The sequence below is a fragment of the Meles meles genome, chromosome 2, assembly GCF_922984935.1.
Source record: "Meles meles chromosome 2, mMelMel3.1 paternal haplotype, whole genome shotgun sequence".
Taxonomy (NCBI): domain Eukaryota; kingdom Metazoa; phylum Chordata; class Mammalia; order Carnivora; family Mustelidae; genus Meles; species Meles meles.
The window spans coordinates 147,027,838-147,049,288 of NC_060067.1; the positions used below are offsets into that span (position 1 = coordinate 147,027,838).

The following is a 21,451-nucleotide window of genomic DNA, read 5'->3' on the forward strand; positions in this document are numbered from 1 at the left end:
GGGGAAAGCTATTAATCTAGAAATCTACATCTATCAAAAATGAAAGCAAAATAAAGACATCTTCAGACAGATGAAACGAAGGAATTCTCCAGCAGATCTGCATTAAATGAAATGCTTAGATTAACTTGGCCTAAGGAAATCAAGGGAAATGGCACAAGACAGAAACTCAGTCCTATAGGAAGAAATGAACAAAATCAAAATGGATAAATATATTGATATATTTTTAAAAAGATAATCACATACACAAATAAAACATCAAATTTTTAAGACTACTAATTATTGATTTCATAAAGTAAAAATAGTAATGTATATTGTGTTCATAGTGTACACAGATTTTAAAATGTACATACACAGAAGCATAACTAGAAATAGAAAATGGAATATTAAAAGACTCAATTCACTAAAAAGAAAGCAAAATAGGAGCAGAAGAAAAATAAGACAAATAGAAAACAAAACGAAGGGGCATCTGGGTGGCTCAACTGATTGTCTGACTTTTGATCTCAGCTCAGATTTTGATCTCAGATCTTGTGAGGTTAAGGCCCACATTGGGCTCCACACTGGGTGTGGGGCCTTCTTTAAACAACAACAACAAGGTGGTACACTTAAACCCATACAATCAGTAATAATATTATACATAAATTAACTGAAACCTTGACTAAAATACAAAGACTAAGCGGCTAGGTTTTTTAAAATCAGGACTCAATAACGCACTACTTACAAAAAACAAAGTTTAAACATAAAGGCATACAGGTAAAAGGAAAAAGATAAAAAAAGAAAAAAAAGATATACCAATGGGTGCATCAATATCAAACAAGGTTATATCATCAATATCAAACAAAATAAAGATTAGCAGGAACAGACATTTCATAATGATAAAAGGGTCATTTCTTTCTTTCTTTTTTTTTTTTTTTTCTGAGAGAGACAGAGAGCATGAACTGGGAGGAGGGGGCAACAGAGAAGCAGACTCCCCAGTGAGTGGGAGCCCAACATGGGTCTCGATTCCCAGATCCGGGGATCATGATTTGAGTCGAAGGCAGACACTTAACCAACTGACCCACCCAGGCACCCCAGTAAAAGAGTCAATTCATCAATAAGATGTAACAATCATAAAAATGCACGAACACTCAAATCTCAAATATTCAATATGTGAAAAAAAATTGGCAAAATTAAAGAGAAATAGGCAAATTCTAATAGATTTTAACACCCTTAGTTTAGTAACTTACAGAATATTTAAAAATCAAAACAATATAGAAGTCAAGCAACACTATCATTAACTTGATCGAAATGACATTTAGAGAACACTATATCCAACAACACCAGAAAACACATTGTTCTTAAGTGCACATGGAACATTTACTAAATAGATCACCTTTGGGGCAGTGAAACAAGTCTAGTAAACTTCCAAGTGCTGATAAAATAGAGTATGTTCTCTGACCAAAAGAATATAAAGGAAGAACAGAAAATAATTAAAAAAAAATAGAAAAACAGTAATAGTATACACAGAAAAACCCCCAACCATTTGGAACTTGTAAAATGTATTCCCAAATAACACCTAGGTTAAAATTCAATATTTATGTCCTATTCACATTTAAAAAAAAATGCAACTGAATTACAATGAAAACAGAATACATAAAAGTTTGTAGGATAAAAAAAAAAAAGTAGGATGCAAACTAAAGCGATTCTTTTAAGAAAAATTATAAATGTAAATGTCTACATTCAGGTGCACCTGGGTGGCTCAGTCAGTTATGTGTCTAACTCTTGGTTTCAGCTCAGGTCATAATCCCAGGGTTGTGAGACTGAGCCCTGCATGGGGCTCCCTGCTGGGTGTGGAGTCTGCTTAAGATTCTGACTCTCCCTCTGTCCCTCCCCCGCAGCAGGTGCTCTCTCGAAAAAGAAGTCTACATTCAAAAAGAAAATGGAAAATCAATACTTTTATCTTAAGGAGCAATTAAAAGAAAGACAAATTAAATCCAAAGTAAGTAAAAATAAAATAATAAAAATAAAAGTAGAAACCAATGAAATATAAAATGAACAATATGGGTTATCTGAAAAAAAAAATTAACAAAACTGATAAAGCTCAAGGCAAGAGTCACAAAAAAATAAAACAAAAATTCCCAAAGCAGGGATAAAAAATGAAGTACCATTACAGATCCTACAGATATGAAGTAGTAAGAAATGAATACTATGAAGAAAGGCATGTTAACAGAGACAATAGCTTAAAGGAAATAAATTCTTTGAAATCCCAATTTATAAAAACTAACAAGAAAAGATCAACAACTGGCCAAACTAATCCAAAAGAGAGAGGACACAAATTAATAAAATTCTGATGGAAAGGGAGAGATCATGACTAACACCAAGGAAATAGAAGCAATCATCAGAAATTATTATCAACAGCTATATGCCAATAAGTTAAGCAACCTAGATGAAATGAATGCATTCCTGGAAATCTACAAACTTCCAAAGCTGAATCAGGAAGAAATTGACAACCTGAATAGACCAATATCTAGTAACGAGATTGAAGCAGTGATCAAAAACCTCCCAAAAAACAAGAGGCCAGGACCTGATGGATTCCCTGGAGAATTCTACCAAACATTCAAAGAAGAAATAATACCTATTCTCCTGAAGCTGTTTCAAAAAATAGAAACAGAAGGAAAACTTCCAGATTCTTTTTATGAAGCCAGTATTAACCTGATCCCCAAACCAGGTAAAGACCCCATCAGAAAGGAGAATTTCAGACCACTATCCCTGATGAATATGGATGCCAAGATTCTCAACAAGATCCTAGCTAATAGGATCCAACAGTACATTAAAAAGATTATCCACCGGGGCGCCTGGGTGGCTCAGTGGGTTGGGCCTCTGCCTTCGGCTCAGGTCGTGGTCCCGGGATCCTGGGATCGAGTTCCGCGTCGGGCTCTCTGCTCAGCAGGGAGCCTGCTTCCCCTCTCTCTCTGTTCTGCCTCTCTGTCTGCTTGTGATCTCTCTCTGTGTCAAGTAAATAAATAAAATCTTAAAAAAAAAAAAAAGATTATCCACCATGAACAGGTGGGATTTATCCATGGGATGCAAGGGTGGTTCAACATTTGCAAATCAATGTAATAGAACAAATCAATAAGAGAAGAGAGAAGAACCACGTGGTCCTCTCAATTGATGCAGAAAAAGCATTTGACAAGATACAGCATCTGTTCCTGATTAAAACTCTTCAAAATGTAGGGATAGAGGGAACATTCCTCAACTTCATATAATCTATCTATGAAAAACCCACAGTGAATATCATCCTCAATGGAGAAAAGCTGACAGCCTTCCCTTTGAGATCAGGAACACGACAAGGATGTCCACTCTCACCACTGTTGTTCAACACAGTACTACAAGTCCTAACAACAGCAATCAGGCAACAAAAAAAAATAAATAAAGGTATTCAAATTGGTGAAGAAGAAGTTAAACTCTCTCTCTTCTCAGATGACATGATACCGTATATGGAAAACCCAAGACTCCACCCACAAACTATTGGAACTCATACAGCAATTCAGTAATATGGCAGGATACAAAATCAATGTAGAGAAATCAGTTGTTCTCCTATATGCTAAGGAAATGTTGAAAAAGGAAAAACTGGGGGCATCACGTTGTCTGATTTCAAGCTTTACTACAAACCTGTGATCACCAAGATAGCATGGTACTGGCACAAAAACAGACACATAGACCAGCAGAACAAAGTAGAGAGCTCAGATATGGACACTCAACTCTATGGTCAAATAATATTCAACAAAGCAGGAAAAAATATACAGTGGAAAAAAGTCTCTTCAATAAATGGTGCTGGGAAAATTAGACAGCTATGTATAGAAGAATGAAACTCAACCACTCTCTTACACCATACACAAAGAGAAACTCAAAATGGATAAAAGACCTCAACATAGGCAGGAATCTATCAAAATCCTAGAGGAGATTTTGTGGCAGTAACCTCTTCCACATTGGCCACAGCAACTTCTTTCAAGACGTGTCCCCAAAGGCAAAGGAAACAAAAGCTAAAATGAACTTTTGGGACTTCATCAAGATCAAAAGCTTCTGCACAGCAAAGGAAACAGTTAACAAAACAAAGAGGCAACCCATGCAATGGGAGAAGATGTTCACAAATGACATTACAGATAAAGGGCTGATATCCAAGATCTATAAAGAACTCCAAAAACTCAACACACACAAAACAGATAATCACGTCAAAAAATGGGCAGAAGACATGAACAGACACTTCCCCAAAGAAGACATGCAAATGGCTGACACGTGAAAAAATGTTCATCATCATTAGCCATTAGGGAGATTCAAATCAAAACCACATTAAGATACCACCTTGCACCAGTTAGAATGGCCAAAATCAACAAGACAATAAAGAACAAGTGCTGCAGAGGATGTGGGCAAAGGGGAACCCTCTTACACTGTTGGTGGGAATGCAAGCTGGTGCAGCCACTTTGGAAAACAGTGTGGAGATTCCTTAAGAAATTAAAAATAGAGCTACCTTATGACCCTGTAATTGCACTATTGGGCATTTACCCCAAAGATACAGATGTGGTGAAAAGAAGGGTCATCTGTACCCTAATGTTCATAGCAGCAATGGCCACGGTCACCAAACTGTGGAAAGAGCCAAGATGCCCTTCAATAGATGAATGGATAAAGAAGATATGGTCCATATATATAATAGAATATTATGCCTCCATCAGAAAGGATGAATACCCAACTTTTGTACCAACATGGATGGGACTGGAGGAGATTATGCTCAGTGAAGTAAGTCAAGCAGAGAGAGTCAATTATCACAAGGTTTCACTTATTTCTGGAGGATAAGGAGTAACACGGAGGACATTGGGATATGGGGAGGAGAAGTGAGTTGGGGGAAATCAGAGAGGGAGACAAACCATGAGAGATTGTGGACTCTGAGAAACAAACTGAGGGTTTTGGAGGGGAGGGAGGTGGGAGGTTGGATGAGCCTGGTGGTGGGTATTCAGGAGGGCACGTACTGCACTGATGAGGTGCATAGACAATGAATTTTCGAACATACACACACAAAAATTAAATTAAATTTTAAATTTTTTTTAAAAAATTAAGCAAAAAAAAAAACTAACAAGAAAAATAGATAATCTGAACACCTCTTTACTCACTAAACTTTACCTGTAATTTTTTAATTTCCCACAAAGAGAATGCCAGACCAAGAGGTCTTCACAGGTGAGTTCTCTGAAACATGTAAGGGAGAATAATACCATATTACACAGACATTTCTAAGTGGTAAAGGGGAATGGAAAACTTCCCAACTCTTTTCTGAGGCCACCATAACCATGATATCAAAATCAGACACAGACATTACAAAAAAAGAACATAACACCCAATTTCTCATTTAAGTATCCGTAATCAAATATTAGCAAAATGAACAGACAATAGATAAAGAGGTTAATACATCATGACTAGGTACAGTTAACTCAGGAATGCAATGTTAGTTTAACTTAGAAGATTCAATGTAATTCACCCATTAACAGGTTCAAGAAAAATATTTAATGATCATTTTGATAGACAATAACAAATATTTGATCAAAATCAGTATCTATTCATCATTATAACTGGGAATAGATAAAAGCTTCCTCAACATGTTAAAGGCATCTACAAACGATCTTCAGCTAACAACCTATTTTATAGTGAAATAATAAATGCTTTTCCCCTAGGATCAGGAATAAGGTTAAGATTTCCAATATCATTTATCATTTTATTAGAGGTATTGGCACTGCAATAAGACAGGTAAAAGAATAAAAGACATACAGCTTCAATCCAAAAGAAAGCTGTTTTTTTCACACATGATACCATTGTGTACATAAAAAAAAATCATGAAGACATTTTAAGAAGAAATAAGTCAATTCAGCGATATTGTAGGACACAAAAAGCATGTGCATTTTTATGTATTAACAGTACTTTGGAAAATGAAAAGTAAAACTTATTCTTTAAAAATAACATTTAGAAACATAAAACACTTAGAGAAATTTTTTTTAAAGATTTTTTTATTTATTATTTATTTGACAGATAGAGATCACAAGTAGGCAGAGAGGCAGGCAGAGAGAGAGGAAGGGAAGCAGGCTCGCTTCCGAGCAGGGAGCCCGATGTGGGGCTCGATCCCAGGACTCCGGGATCATGACCTGAGCTGAAGGCAGAGGGTTTAACCCACTGAGCCACTCAGGTGCCCCAACACTTAGAGAAATTTAATGAAAGATGCGTATAGCCCCTATATTAAACACTATAAAACATTACTGAGAGAAATTAAAGACTAAATAAATGGTAATTACTCAGGAATTATTAAAACTCTGTATTGGTGATATTGAACTGTAGGCTTTTGTAGAAATAAACTAAAATTTATATGGAAATGCAAAGGATCTGCAATAGCCAACCAATTTTGAAAAAGAACAGAGGACTCACAACTGGCTTTGAGACTTACTATACAGTTACAGAAATAATGATGGTGTAAAACTGGCAAAGGACAAATAGATCAATGGTACAGAACAGGGAATCTAGAAATAGACCTACACACACAGTCAAATTTATGACAAATATGCCAAAACAGTTCAATGGCGCCAAAGTCCTTTTCATTGAATGGTGCTAGAAATACTAGATACCTACATAAGAAAAAATAAATAACACTCACTCTCTACATATCACACCACCACCCGAAATCTTCACAGGTTGCAAACAAATTTAAAACTTTTCTAAGAAAACATGGGGAAATATCTTCATAATACTGGGATAAAGATTTCTTAGAGCAAAGAGCTCTATCAATAAAATTTTTAAAAAACTGATAAGTTCAGGGGTGCCTGGGTGGCTCATTCAGTTGAGTCTCTGACTCTTGGTTTCAGCTCAGGTCATGATTTCACTGTGGTGAGACTGAGCCCAGAGTCAGGCTCCAAGGTCAGCTCAGAGTCTGCTTCAGATTTTCTCTCCCTCTTCCTCCCCATCTGCCCCTACCCCCACTCACACGTGGCACTCTCTCTTTAATAAATAAAATCTTTAAAAATAATTTATAAATTCAACTTTATGAAAATTAGGATGTTCTTCTCATAAAAAAACACTTAAGAAAATTAATAGGCAAGCCACAGATTAAATATTCATAACTAATATCTGTTGAAGGATTTGTATCCAGAATACTTAAAATAATTCCTACAATCCAATAACAAAAAGATCAACAACATAATTTTTTAAATAAGCAAAAGATGTGAACAGACACTTCACAGCACAAGAAATAGAAATGGCTAAAAAGCACATGAAAAATTATTCAGTATCAGTAACCACAATTAGCTAAAAAGAAAAACACTGCCATAGTCCAAGGTTGGTAAGGAGGTACAGCAACTGGAACTCTCATATATTGTTGGTAGGAGGAGAAAACTACCCTAGAAAACTGTCAATTTCAAAAGCCAAATATACATAAATATATACGTACACACACACACACCAGCATTCTCACTCCAAGGTAATTATCCAAGAGAAATGAAAGTATGTGTCCATACTTCTATGCAATTGTTCATTACAATTTTATCCACAAAAGCTAAGAACTACACTATGATCGACATTCCAATGTCTGTCAGCAAGTATTTCAAGAACAAATTCATATTAATGTAAATTTAGTTTTCCATTTAAAAACTGGAACCAATATAAAATGTGTCTTTCAACAATTATCATATGATTTCACTCATAGGTGGAATTTAAGAAACAAAACAAGAGTAGCATAGAGGAAGGGAGAGAAAAATAAAACCAGACGAAATCAGATAAGGAGACAAACCATAAGAGACTCTTAACCACAGAAAACAAACTGAGGACTGCTGTACAGGAGGTGGGGTGGGGGAATGGGGTAACTGGTTGATGGGCATTAAGGAGAACACATGATGTAATTAGCACTTGATGTTATATGCAACTGATGAATGACCAAATTCTACCCCTGAAGCCAATAATACACTGTATGTTAATTAACTGAATTTAAATAAAATAAAATTTTAAAAGTATAATAAAATTTCAGTATGCCATTACCAACTACCATCTTTAGGGCAAAATCTTACACACTGTGAAAAACACAGAAGCTCATAGACAGGAAAAGCTCTCTCTAATTCTATGTAATCCATTGTCTACCAGCTCTACCTAAATGCTTTTAAAATGACTTCCTTTCCTAGTCTCTCTACAGTGGAATCTAAGAATTCTTGAATGATACATCAGCCCTGACAGATCCCTTCACATTCTGGCTTTATTCATCCCCTGAACTATAACCAATTAAGCTGTTATACTTTTTTAATTGAAATATATATATCCCATAAATATAGTCATTAAAAACGACAATGACAATAACAGTTGCATTCAATTCCACAAATGTGTTGGAGTTGTTACCTTTACAAACTCTTTAAAACTGGGCTTTTCAACAGCCACACCAGGGATATATTGAACCAGATGATACTTTGTTGCGGAGGACTGTCTTGCGCTGGGTATTTAGCATCAGGGCTGGCCTCCATCCACTAGATGTTAGGAGTGACAATCTCAGTGTCTCCAGACACAAACACTCACAGTTGAGAACTAGACTTAAAGGATTATCTCAATATGTTTTCTCAAGACTTCCTATGATTCCTTCTGCCGTGGGCAACCCTTCCTCTGAGTTTCTAAACTGTTACCTGATCTTCAAGATCCAATTTAACCATCCATTTGTCTAGCAAGCTTTCCCAGCCAGCCCCACTTCTATTGCTTCACAGTCCCTAAAGCACCTCAGACCTCTGAAAACACTCTTGGCCAGTGAGTTCCCTCAAGGTTAGGCCTTTTAGTTTCTCATTCTTGCCTCCTAAGTGCCAAACACAGTCAATGATAGTTTAGGTACCTGAATGACATGCTCTATAAAATACTTACAAATGCTACCACAGTTAATGTGCTACGGAAACATTATTATTCAGCCCAACTGCATGGGCTTCTGGAAGCAACCTGTTCTTAACTCACTTTTCAAGGGACAAACAAGACGGTACCACGCACATAGCTGTGAAGTAAAAGTCTTCAGCGTAGCAGCATGCAAAAACGCTTATTGCTCCAGATACTCGGGCCACTGCCTCCACACACTGTCATCATGAAAACATAAATGAGTGAATTAAAAACATAACAAGTATCCTGCCATCCTTCAAGACAAATATACTAGGAATCAGGCAAAACCAAACCAAACAGAATATCTGAAATGTCAGATTAATGAGAGCAAAATGGGAAGCATTTTCTTTAAGCGGCGCCTGAATGTGATGTGTGGGAGAACCTCGCACAATGGTAATTATTTATCAAGCAAATGTGTGGGGGTCACAGCACAATGAGGCATGTGATAAGCATGCAAAGGAAGCAAAAGCACCTTATATAACCAAACTGTTGGGGCAGGAGGAACAAGATGGTGTTTCGTACTTTAGAGAAGAGAGCTGCATCTTCTGACACACTATAGCTTGCCAGGGAGAAACCAGCCACCCAAAACCCTCTTCTCCCCCGAGAAATGAGTGACATGATCATTTCGCAGCCTGTGGTATCTGGCATGTGGCTGGTCTGAGGTACTGAATGTTTATATCATTTTAAAAACCTTATTTTACTTATGGTCCTTATTTGCAGCTGTGTTTTTTTTAAGCTCTACTGAAATACAATTCACACTATCAAATTTACCTAGAATATAATTCAGCATCTTTTAATATATTCTAAGAGTTGTATAACCCATCACCAAAATCAATTTTAGAACATTTTCATCATCTCCCCAAAATATTCCATACCCATTAGCAGTTACTGTCCATTTCCCTCAAAACCCCCAGCCTTAGACAACCACTAATCTACTTTCCGCCTATAACAATCTGCCCATCCTGGCTGTTTTATATAAATATAATCATATCACATGTAGTCTCTTGTGACTCACGTATTTCACTAAGCATGTGGTTTCCAAGGTTCATCCACATCATAGCACATGTTAGTCTTCATTCCTTTATATTGCCAAACCATATTTCATTGTATGAATAGCACATTTTATCTACCCACTCATCAGCTGACAGATACTTCAGTTGTTTCTACATTTTGGTTATTATGAATAAGGCTGCTATCAATATACACGTACAAGATTTTTGTGAAGATATAGGTTTTCATTTCTCTTGTATATATATATATAACTAGAAGCAGAATTTCTGGGTCACGTGATAGCTTCATGTTTAACTTTTTTTTTTAAGATTTTATTTTTAAGTAACCTCTACACCCAATATGGGGCTCAAACTCACAACCCTGAGATCAAGAGTCACATGCTCCACCGACTTTTTGAAGAACTGCCAAACTTCTCCAAACAGCTACGCTCTTTTAAATGTCCACCATCAGTGTATGAGAAAGATCCATTTTCTCCACTCCTCACCAATACTAGTTATTATCTGATGTTTTAATTATAGCCATCCTAGTGGGTGTGAAGTGGTATCTGACTGTGTTTTTTTTAATATGTTTATTTATTTATTTTTATTTATTTTTTTAAGTAGGCTCGATGCTCAACATAGGTCTTGAACTCATGACCCCGAGATCAGGAGTCCCTCACTGTGATTTTGATTTCCCTAATGGCTAACTCTGTTAAGTATCTTTTCAAGTACTTACCAGCCACTTGTACATTTTCTTTGAAAAAATGTCTAATTCAAATATTTTTTACCCATTTTTTAGTTGGATTACTTGTCTTTTTATTATTGAGTTGTAAGAGTTATTTATATATTCTGGATACAAATCCCTTATCAGATATACCATTTGCAAGTATTTCTCCCATTCTGTGGGCTGTCTTTTCACATTTTGGATGGTATTCTCAGCACATGTTCCTAAATGTTCTTAGCTGAAATAGTCAAAGTAAACTTCTGGTGAGCCGAGAGGAGGAAAATGAAGCACAGATCCATTTAACATTGATAAAGTAGTAATGGCTAATTGGACCCCCACCACCAACCATTCTCTCTTTCACTGTCAGTAACAGATTCCCCCCAAATCAGAAGAGCACACGGATATCTGGAAACAAATGACAGCAACTTCCCTGACTCAGCATTTCCCAGCCTCCCTTACAATGAGGTATAACCACACAACTCCATTCATATTGTTATGTGATCAGAAGTGCTATGTTCAACCTCTAGAAAGTCTTCCTACAAGAGACAGTGCTGGAGAAGTGGAATCTGGGATCTTGGACCTAAGGTGACTGGGAGGTTAAGCCCTGCACAAGGGGGGCTTGGTCTGGCACCAAGAAGCATGATATCCACCCTGATCTGACCTCCTCTAGGTTCTCCCAAATGGGAACGAATAAACTTTTGCATGTTTAAGCCATCTTACTTTGAGTTTTTCTGTTACATGCAATCAAACTTGATCTCAACTCATGCAACAATTAAGTGAAAACTCTTGATTTATATCTACATAAATCAAATGCAAGCCCAGGTTCCATTCTGCAGTTTTGGAAGCATTGCCTATTGCCAAAATGTTACTGTTTTTCCAACCCAAGGAGTAAAAAAAAAAAAAAAAACCAGCAAAAATTGATACCAGGAAAGATGACAAAATATGTTTATGCTAAACATATGCAATCAATTGTGGAATTACTATAGGAAAGTACCCAATAGGAATTCTCTACAAAGTCCATCAGAAACCCATTTACAATACCCACCTGCTCCATAATGGGTTAAGTTTATTTTTTTACTCAAAACAAAAAGCAAAAACCAAAAACCACTGGAGCTCACAGCTCAGCGGCATGGTACAGAAGAAAAGGACAGCTGACTGACAGCTGCTTGATTGAATCTAATCCCAGTTCTGTCACTTCTAAACAACAATTCAACTTCATTTAATTCAGTACAAATTTGGTGAATGCCCACCATATATAAAGAATTACATTTGGTACTGCAATACCAAGTAATCCTAAAACAGAGTTTCTACTCTCATGGAATTCATAATCTAATAGACAAGGAACAAATTCCTTACAATTCCCAGTAGTCTACTTGGCCAGGAACTGGAGAAATAGACAAGACAAGAGCCTATTTCATTCACTAATAAGCTTTTGAAAACCCTAGAATTAGGGAAGTGACCTCAAAGTACCTCACACTCTCTCCAAATTTTGTTTCAAAATTGGGTGAGGGGGCAGGGAGCTGGTAGCAGAAACCTAACAGCCCCACAAAAACTATCCTTTGGTAACATCAAGCCTGAACAGATGTTCCCCTGCTTAGAAATGAAGAAATAGGGGCGCCTGGGTGGCTCAGTGGGTTAAAGCCTCTGCCTTCGGCTCAGGTCATGATCCCAGGGTCCTGGGATCGAGCCCCGCATCGGGCTCTCTGCTCCGCAGGGAGGCTGCTTCCTCCTCTCTCTCTGCCTGCCTCTCTGCCTAGTTGTGATTTCTCTCTGTCAAATAAATAAAATATTAAAAAAAAATGAAGAAATAAGCAAACACAAGAGGAGTCAATAATTTAACTCAAAAGTAACATAATCCTAGAGACTCAAGACACATACATGAAGAAAGTTATTTTCCAAGCTAACCAAAAAGCTCTGGAAAAAGATACACAATAAACATGTATTATTTTTGAAAAAATATTTCTATGATATTAGTATTTACATAAGACTGAATAGACTTATATAAAATGTTAGATCCTATAAAGAGACTGTTTTTGTTCCAAGAATTCTGGGAAAATTTACAAAACAAACAAGATCTCCCACCTCCACACTGTTCAAAATGCATCACAGAAGCAATACTGAGAATACTGAGTAGGCAGCCAGAAAGAACCTGAAATTCAGGGAAAAGATCTAGGTAGAAATAATAAATGTTGGAGTTACCAATATAAGGATGGCATTTAAAGCCATGAGGCTGGACAAGATAAGGGTGAGGATGAGGAAAAGATCTCTAAGATGAACATCAGAGAACTCCAACATCAAGAGGTCTGGGAAATAAGCAGCTGTCAATGAGTCTAAGAATCGAAAAGCCAATGGGGTGGGAGAAACGAACAGGCAGATATGATGTTCTAGAAGTGAAGCAAGTAGGTCATGGAAGAGAGTGTGACTGGCCATGTCAGATGTTGCTTCCAGCAAAGAAGAGGAAAGATGGGACAGTTGACACTGTATGTTGCACGAGATGGTGAGAGCTTGACCAACACAACTGCAGTGGAGAGGAGAGACAAAGGCCAGACCAGAGAGGGCTCGAAAGAGAATAGACAAAGAAAATATGAGACCTTAATACCACAGCTTTCAAAGAAGTTTTGTTGTTTATTAAAGGAGAGAAATGGGCAACAGACAAAAGGGAAGACTGGTCAAGACAGGGTCTTTCATTGGTGATAGCAGTGGCATTTTTTTTTCCAAGATGGATGGAAAAAAAGTGTTTTGTGTGCTGATGAGAATAATCCAGTAGAAAAGGCAATCTTCAGGTTAACAAGAAAGAAGACTGCTTGAGTGATATTGTGGAGTAGAAATAGAGGATGAGAGAGGAATGAACAGAGAGGCTCAGGAACACAGCTCACACAAAGACGAGGGAAGGCAGGGTGTCTGGACACGGTAATGGAGGGGGCGTTTACGGCAGTGGATGATCTCTTCTCATTGCTTCTACTTTCACAACAAAATAGGACACAAAATTATCAGGAATGAGGCAGTGTCAGAGGCTCAGAAAGAGGAATATATGAAATATTCATCATGAATATTTCATATATTCATTCAACGAGGAGAATGAAGGAACTAGAAAATGTAACACAATTAGTAGTTAGAATTAATGGCTCATGAGGCTAGTGGTCATGAATCTGAAGTGATCCTGGGGAACACAGTTAAATATGTCTCTCTAGGAAGAGAGAAGGCAGAGTTTAGTTGGGGTTGTACCAGCAAGCCTAATAAAGGAAGAGAAAAACAATAGAGCATATTTAAAAGAGTGACTATAATGACTGACCATGAAATTAAAACCAGGTTAGAAAGGAAGTGAAGGTGTAAGAAACTGAGTAACAATAGGATCAACTGATGAGAGAGACTCTAAGGATACTTACCAAGAAAGAAGCAGAGAAGGACAAAAGGTGGTGCCAAAAAGAGAAAGCCTTGTGGCTGAGATTCTAGGGTGGTTGCTGGTCCTTGTAAGGACAAGACCTAAGCAGTGACTGTGAGAGTGAATGGCAGAGGTTGGGTAAAGGACAAGATAAGAAAAGGAGAGGAGTTCCAGGAGTCAAGAAGCAAAGTGCTGAAAAGGATCATCTTAAGCAGTACTGAAATTGCCGAGAATTACAAAAGGTGTAGAATTGGAAATAAACCATTTAAGTAGCTAAAGATTCTAAAAGCAGCTCAAAACACAGGAGAAAAGAAAAATACCGACAGCAGAGTGATTCACTTTGAGAAAGGAAGGAAGGAAGGAAGACAGCCCTAGGAATTTAAAAAAAAAAAAAAAAAAAAGCAATAGCTGAAAATGGAGAGGTCCAAGAAATTTGGGGCACTGAGCATGATTTAGCCATGTGGGTCAAATATTGCCAAAGCTGCCAATGCTATACCCAATCTCCCACTGGGTTTCCTCCTGAATGACCCACAGCAATCTAACTCAACATGACCACAATTGAATTCACTGTTTTCCACCCTTGGGCCTCCTTGGTTTTCCGTCTTAGTAAACGGCATTACCTAGTTGTTTAAGCCAGAAACCTTTCCCTCCTTTGCTCTATACTCCAACATTCAATTTGTCTCTAAATTTAGCTCTAAACTTCTCACTCAGATGGATCCCTTAGTTTCCATTCCCACTGCTACCAACACTAATATAGGGCCCTTTCATCTGTCCTTGCAGCCTGCAGGCTTTACTCTGCCAGAGTGGGTTTTGAAAAATATAAATGCCATTTAATGGACTAAACTAAAAAACCTCAATGTCAGGCTACTGACACCATCTCAAGCCTCTTCTCCTACTCTTCCTGGCTGCTCCAGGGTTGCTAGTGTCTCTGGGGCTCTCAAACGGACCACATCTTCCCTTGACTCTAGACCCTCATGGGAGCCATCCCCTCTGCCTAGGAGTCTCAATCCCAGCTGACTCCAAATAATCCATCAGTCATCAATTAGATGTCAGACCTTCTATATGCCTTTCTTCGATCATCTATCTAGACCAGATTAATGGTCCCCCAGCCACAATTTCCGAAAAAGCAGCTCTGAGTATCAACAGAAGTAAATTAGAGATGTCTACAAGAAGGAAGCTGAAAAAGTAAGAATCCAGGCCCCCTTACCCTACTTCAATAAGGGAACTTTCTTTTTTGTTTCACATATACATAAATGTAAGATTTTATTCGAAAAGCCTATAAACCCTATAAAGCAGTTTAAAAACCACTAGATCACCTCCAAAGTCTCTTACCCCCTTCTCTATTTGTAAGGTATTACCCTATATAGGCAAAAATAACTCCACAGTAATCCCTGGTCAATCTAGGATCATCGTTGACCAAGTGCATTTGGCATGATCAAGTCTTAGAGAAAATATGGGGTTAGGCAAAAACAATAATGCTCTATTAGAATGATATACGAAAGCTCTAGAAGTATCCTGCTTTCAAATCAAATCAGATTAACCCCACTAAACACATTTTCTGGTAGACATCACTGCTGACTCACCTCTGTCAGTTACTCAGGGACTGTCACAATTACACATGATACTCAGACTTATAGCATAGTGGCTGAGAGGTAGAATGGGCTCTAGAGGCAGAATGCAGAACTTCAAATCTCCCCGCTTCCACTTACCAACTCCATGCCCTTGGGAGAATCACCTAAGCTCTCTGTGGCCCAGATTCCAATCATAAAATGGGAAGGATGATACCTGCCTGATAGGGCTGTGGTGAGGATTCAATGAGATAAAACACAGACAAATTTAGAACACTTGGCACTGTCTGGCACATTGGACTCAGTAAATGCCCACTACAGGTCAACACTTGCAAATGCTCAAGTTGTACTACACAGCCTGAATCTCTTCTTAAGGTCTCTGAACCAGTCCTTATTGGCCTGAAATTGAACCTCTTCCACAATGACATTCTCTTTCATTTTATTCCAGCCTTGGCAAAATGCTTGTTCAACTACCTTTCTCATGATGGTGCCAAATTTATCATGGTGCCTAGCGGCATGCTTTTATGTATGTGGTCTTCAGTTCATTTACTGGAAAGGAAAGCATAGCTCTTCCCTCTCTGCATTCGCCCCATAGACTAGGCTCCATCATCCAAGGGGAAGAGGAAGCCTTAATTATTTTTATATTCGTGGATCCTGACATGAAATGAACTTTTATTACAGAAATCTCATACTGTAAACTTTTGTTATACAACTAAGAAACAGCTTTCTCTAAAGACCAGTGTTGCCAAAACCAGCACTGGCGAGGAACCACCATACTGTCAGACATTACTAAAGAAATATTCTATGAGTACCAAGATTTTTCTTAGTAGGACAGGAGGACACAGAAAGAAATGCCAGAGAAGTAATATTATCAGAAGTACGTTTTTCTTTTTTTTTTTACTCCTTCCTTGCTGGCAAAGATTCTTTTGTAATAAATGAAAGTCATACAAGCGAAAAGATAATCAGTCTTTAAATAAACAGTTTGCCTATGAGCCTCCATCACATACAAAATACACATACTGAAAATTCCCACACACAAAAATGAATATTGTTCTGCATTAACAACCCACCATCTCTTGTCAGCTTTGTCACCCACTTCCTCACTTTCATTCATTATTCTTTCAGTGCCACAATTAGGCTTCAATCAACAATGAAATGCTTCAAGGTAATTTTTTAATTACTTATTAGAAGGACTTCAAACTCCAGCCAAGACCAAGCTATCACTCCACAGCTAAACACAGAGACAAAGACTAAACAGGTCAAAATGAATATAAAGCCTGGAAATGTTAACAAGATCAAGTTTTTTTCAGGCCAAGGAAATCTCAGTTTCAATTAACCTCCGTTTTTTAAATCATTTTTTATAGTACTCTTTCATTAAGTGCAAGAATTCTAATAACTTACCGGTCAGCAGCTTCCACATCAAAGCAAAATCTTCTGTCAATTGAGTCAGTATGCCTCTTGGTACATTCTTTCAAAAAGAACACCTCTCCATCTCCCTGCAAAAAATCATTTTAAACATTCTCAAACGTTATAATATAGACACACTGAAGAGCCCTATATTGGGGAGAAGGTGCTCCAAGGTTCAAGATTTTATTTATTTGACAGACAGAGATCACAAGTAGATGGAGAGGCAGGCAGAGAGAGAGGGAAGCAGGCTCACTGCTGAGCAGAGAGCCCAATGTGGGACTCGATCCCAGGACCCTGGGATCTTGACCTGAGCCGAAGGCAGAGGCTTAACCCACTGAGCTACCCAGGCACCCCTCAAGTTTCAAGCTTTTAAGTCCAGTTATCCTAGTCTCTTTCAAACAAATCTGTTTAAAGACTATTTATAATCTTTCTAATCCTTTTAAGACTTTATTTATTTATATGAGAGAAATCGAGAGAAAGAGAAAGCATGAGTGGGGGGAAGGGACAGAGGGAGAGGGAGAAGCAGACTCGCCACTGAGCAGGGGCCCAACATGGGGCTTGATCCCAGGACCCAGAGATCATGACTTGAGCCAAAGGCAGATGCTTAACCAACTGAGCCATCCAGGCATCCCTATTTATAATTTTAATCATTTATGTCATCCTCTTCTCAAAGTTTTCTAGATCTTGCTTTGATTACAATAACACTAAACCAGACCTCACGAGCACTAATTTTAAAAGATAGATTAACAACAGTTTCCCCATGCCAGAATATTGCTATTCTTTTATTACACTCTTTTTTAAAAAGGAATAATTTTTTAATTCATACTATATGACACCATATGAAATAGGCAATATGTGACCATTCTTGACCTATAAAACCTCAATTCCATATGAATCTACCTAAAAGGTATTATATATCAAAAGGCCAAGTAGCTACTGTGATCATAGGAACCTAGAACCACTCAATCAATGTGGGTTTTGTTTCCAGAGAAGATCACTCTGAATTCATATTTAATTTGTTTTAATATGGTACTATTTTACCTCGCTAAACCATCCAAGAGAAATAATGGAAGCAATGCAGGAACACAGGTTCTAAGGAAAAAACTCTAAGACCCCATGTACCTCCTTCTAGAACATTTTTATATTTTCTAAAATAGGAGAACCTCCAAATAATATTAAACAAACATTCAAGTATGCCAATATTCAAAATGTCACAGTCATTCTATTCTGAAGTGTATTTTTTATTATGTGCTGGTTAAACAGAGACATCACTAAGCAGACATGCATGAGCACCTGAGTTAGTCCTGACAGGAACCTCAGACCCAATCTTAAGCCCATCAGCCTTTAATAGTGATATCCTCACTTCTTCCTCATCTCCATGGCCTTGATTTTCCACATCTATTTCATTAGTACAAAACTATGTCTGTATTATAAGCTGTTTTAAATATATTTCACAAAGAGGCAAAGTATATACATACAGAAGTGAACCTGAGTCAGTTCTATATTCACCCAAGCAAAATCATGCCCATCTACCCAACAAGCAATGTCTTTCCCCTTTTTTTTAAATGTGTTACCAACTGTGTTCAATATTGGTGGAAGAGCTTTGCCTCCAGACTATCAATTATTGCTATGAGGTGCCATTTCTATTTAAAACCCAAATAACGATAATCTTCCCCACAGAGCCAATTCCTGAGGTCTTTTTGCTATCATGTATTGTTTTGTAATTTATGTCTGTGGGAGGAGTAGTTAACTAACTGGGAATGGCCTAAGTGAGAACTTTGTAAGTCTAAATGTAAAACAACAAAATTCACTACAAACTATCTACTGTAGAATGTTTTCGGGCTGTGAATACACATGTGCATATCAGATCTTTGCAAATACCATCCTCACAGAACACTGAGTTGTGAAAGCTCATTATAGGTGCTCATTTTATCCTCCAAGACAGTGACATAAAAGGATTCTAGGCCTGACCATAAAAACCCATACATACAATCCAAAAACCACAAGAATTGTTCACTGACCTACTTTATTTAGAAAGAAAACAAAGATTTTAATCCTAAAATCAAAATATAACGTCTTTATCATTAGAGAATATAAACACCATTAAAATGTCAGCCTCGGACTCTGGGTGGCTCAGTGGGTTAAGCGTCTGCCTTTGGCTCAGGTCATGATCCCAGGATCCTGGGATGGAGTCCCGCATTGGGCTCCCTGCTCAGTGGGGAGACTGCTTCCCCCTCTGCCTCTGCCCCCTCTCTGTTCATGCTCTCTCTCAAGGAAATAAAACCAATCAATCAATCAATAAAATGTCAGCCTCAAAAACTACCTCTCATATAGAATACATAATATATAATCAAATACTTACAAGTTTTCCCCCAGATCTGTGCTCAAACGGGATTATGTTGAACTTCTTGGCTGCTTTCCGATACATGCAGTAGTGTTTGACCCAACTGGAACCAAACGGAGCGGGCCCTTCAACAAGAAGTAGAACTTTACATTTTTCCTCATAAATAAGCGGACAGAGAGTTTCAAACATATACTAAAGAGGAAAAACCCATTAAGCAGCAACTAATAAGCTCAAGGAAACAAACCAGCAACACTGTTGATTCCAATTTAAAAAGCAAAAAAGTAGGGAAAATAAGAAGGCTGAGAGAGATTATTTGAGAGAAGAGTCAATACTTTTCAGCAACAAAGCAATGAGTTGAAGACATACTCTTCAAACAGTTTGCCAGACTGGGCCATTATCTTACACCTAAAAATCTCTTCATTGTGAGCTATATTTTTTGTTTATTTCCAGGTATTAAGATCTCACAAGGGTTTCAAGTATTCCATTCAATGTACGTGACGGGTTTGGATCCAGTTCTGGCCTCTCAAAATGATGCAATCAAAGAATCATAATGCTGAGAAAAAGCATCTAGTCCAGCATCTACAAGAGTGTTAAACCCACTATAGCACCTTGGTAGGCAGCTGTCCTTACTAAGGATGGTAAAGCTAAGCTTTAAAATGAAAACTGAAGCATAGAGAGGTGAGCTATTCACATACAACCAGAACATTCTCAGAACCTCTTTTTACCTCTTGTAAAGTCAGTCTTATCACCACCTGAGCTCTTGGAAGACAGGGGTCTGTGTCAGGAATACCTAGCAATCTAGAGTTTCACACACCAGTAAAAGTCCAATCATAACAAAATTAACTCCCCAAAGAAGTTGACAGTTGTGTTTTTACCAAGTAAAGATTAAAAAAAAAAAAGGCAACACCTTTTATCACCATCATTGCAACATTGCATCATTGCAAACAAAATTTCTATACCTAAAAATCAAAAAAGACAAGCTTAGGAGGGAGAAAAGAACTCATTCAAAAGGAATCCACTGAGCTTTAAAAGTTAACCATTCACATTGTTTTGGGGGGCAGTGAGGAATGAAAGGTGTTACTAGACCATAGTAAATCTCACCTCAGGTCATCAAGGAGTGCAAAGACCAAAATCCAGGGACCACTGGTGTGTGTGTTACAAATAACTAGTATTTGTATCCTATTTACAAATATTTGTACTATCCTAGTTACAAATAACTAGTATTTGTATCCTATTCTATGGTTCAGAACATACTGTGCAGATATTTCACTAAATACTAAGAAAAACCTTTGGGGTGAATGGATGTTCATTATTATTATCTCTTTAATTTTAAAGAACTTAAGCTTAGACCAAATGCCCGAGAAATGACACAGCCTATCCTCAAACTGGAGTCTCTGGTCCCTAATACCAACATCTTCCCATTCGTTAAGCCACTGTCCTTTCCTGACTCCCATCTGACCCAAGCATATAGGCTTTTTCACAGCTGTCCATACTCCAGGTAATATCCTAGATAGCGTGACACAGACTGACAATTCCAGCATTCAGAACCTGTGATCTCCATTTTCTCAACGGTGCTTCCATTTTCTCAATGGTAAATGGAGTAATAATAGTAATGGAGTAACAATAGTACTGTGCACCTCATAGCGTTGTTTTTTTAATTTTTTTTTTTTCAGCATAACAGTATTCATTGTTTTTGCACAACACCCAGTGCTCCATGCAATACGTGCCCTCCCTATTACCCACCACCTGGTTCCCCCAACCTCCCACCCCCACCCCTTCAAAACCCTCAGGTTGTTTTTCAGAGTCCATAGTCTTATGGTTTGCCTCCCCTTCCAATTTTTTTTTTTATAAACATATAATGTATTTTTATCCCCAGGGGTACAGGTCTGTGAATCGCCAGGTTTACACACTTCACAGCACTCACGATAGCACATACCCTCCCCAATGTCCATAACCCCCTCCCCCTCTCCCAAACCCACCTCCCCCCAGCAACCCTCAGTTTATTTTGTGAGATTAAGAGTCATTTATGGTTTGTCTCCCTCCCAATCCCATCTTGTTTCATTTATTCTTCTCCTATCTCATAGGGTTTTTTTAATGGATTAAATGAGATAAGGTGTATAAAAAGTTTAGCTAGGT

General features: G+C 37.8%; 1 protein-coding gene across 5 annotated transcripts in view; it reads right to left on the reverse strand.

Annotated features, from left to right (window-relative positions):
- The window catches only part of ARHGAP10 (Rho GTPase activating protein 10), a 325,433-nt gene that overhangs the window by 169,702 nt on the left and 134,280 nt on the right, over window positions 1-21,451 (reverse strand). For all 5 annotated transcript variants that reach the window (XR_006817443.1, XM_045997932.1, XM_045997933.1 and 2 more), the window contains 2 exons: window positions 19,334-19,440; window positions 16,966-17,060 (listed from right to left, as the gene is read on the reverse strand). Coding sequence is in view for 4 of the 5 variants with exons in the window: in XM_045997932.1 (XP_045853888.1) it covers window positions 16,966-17,060; window positions 19,334-19,440 (202 nt within the window). In the remaining variant the exon portion in view is untranslated. The remainder of the gene's footprint in view (window positions 1-16,965; window positions 17,061-19,333; window positions 19,441-21,451) is intronic.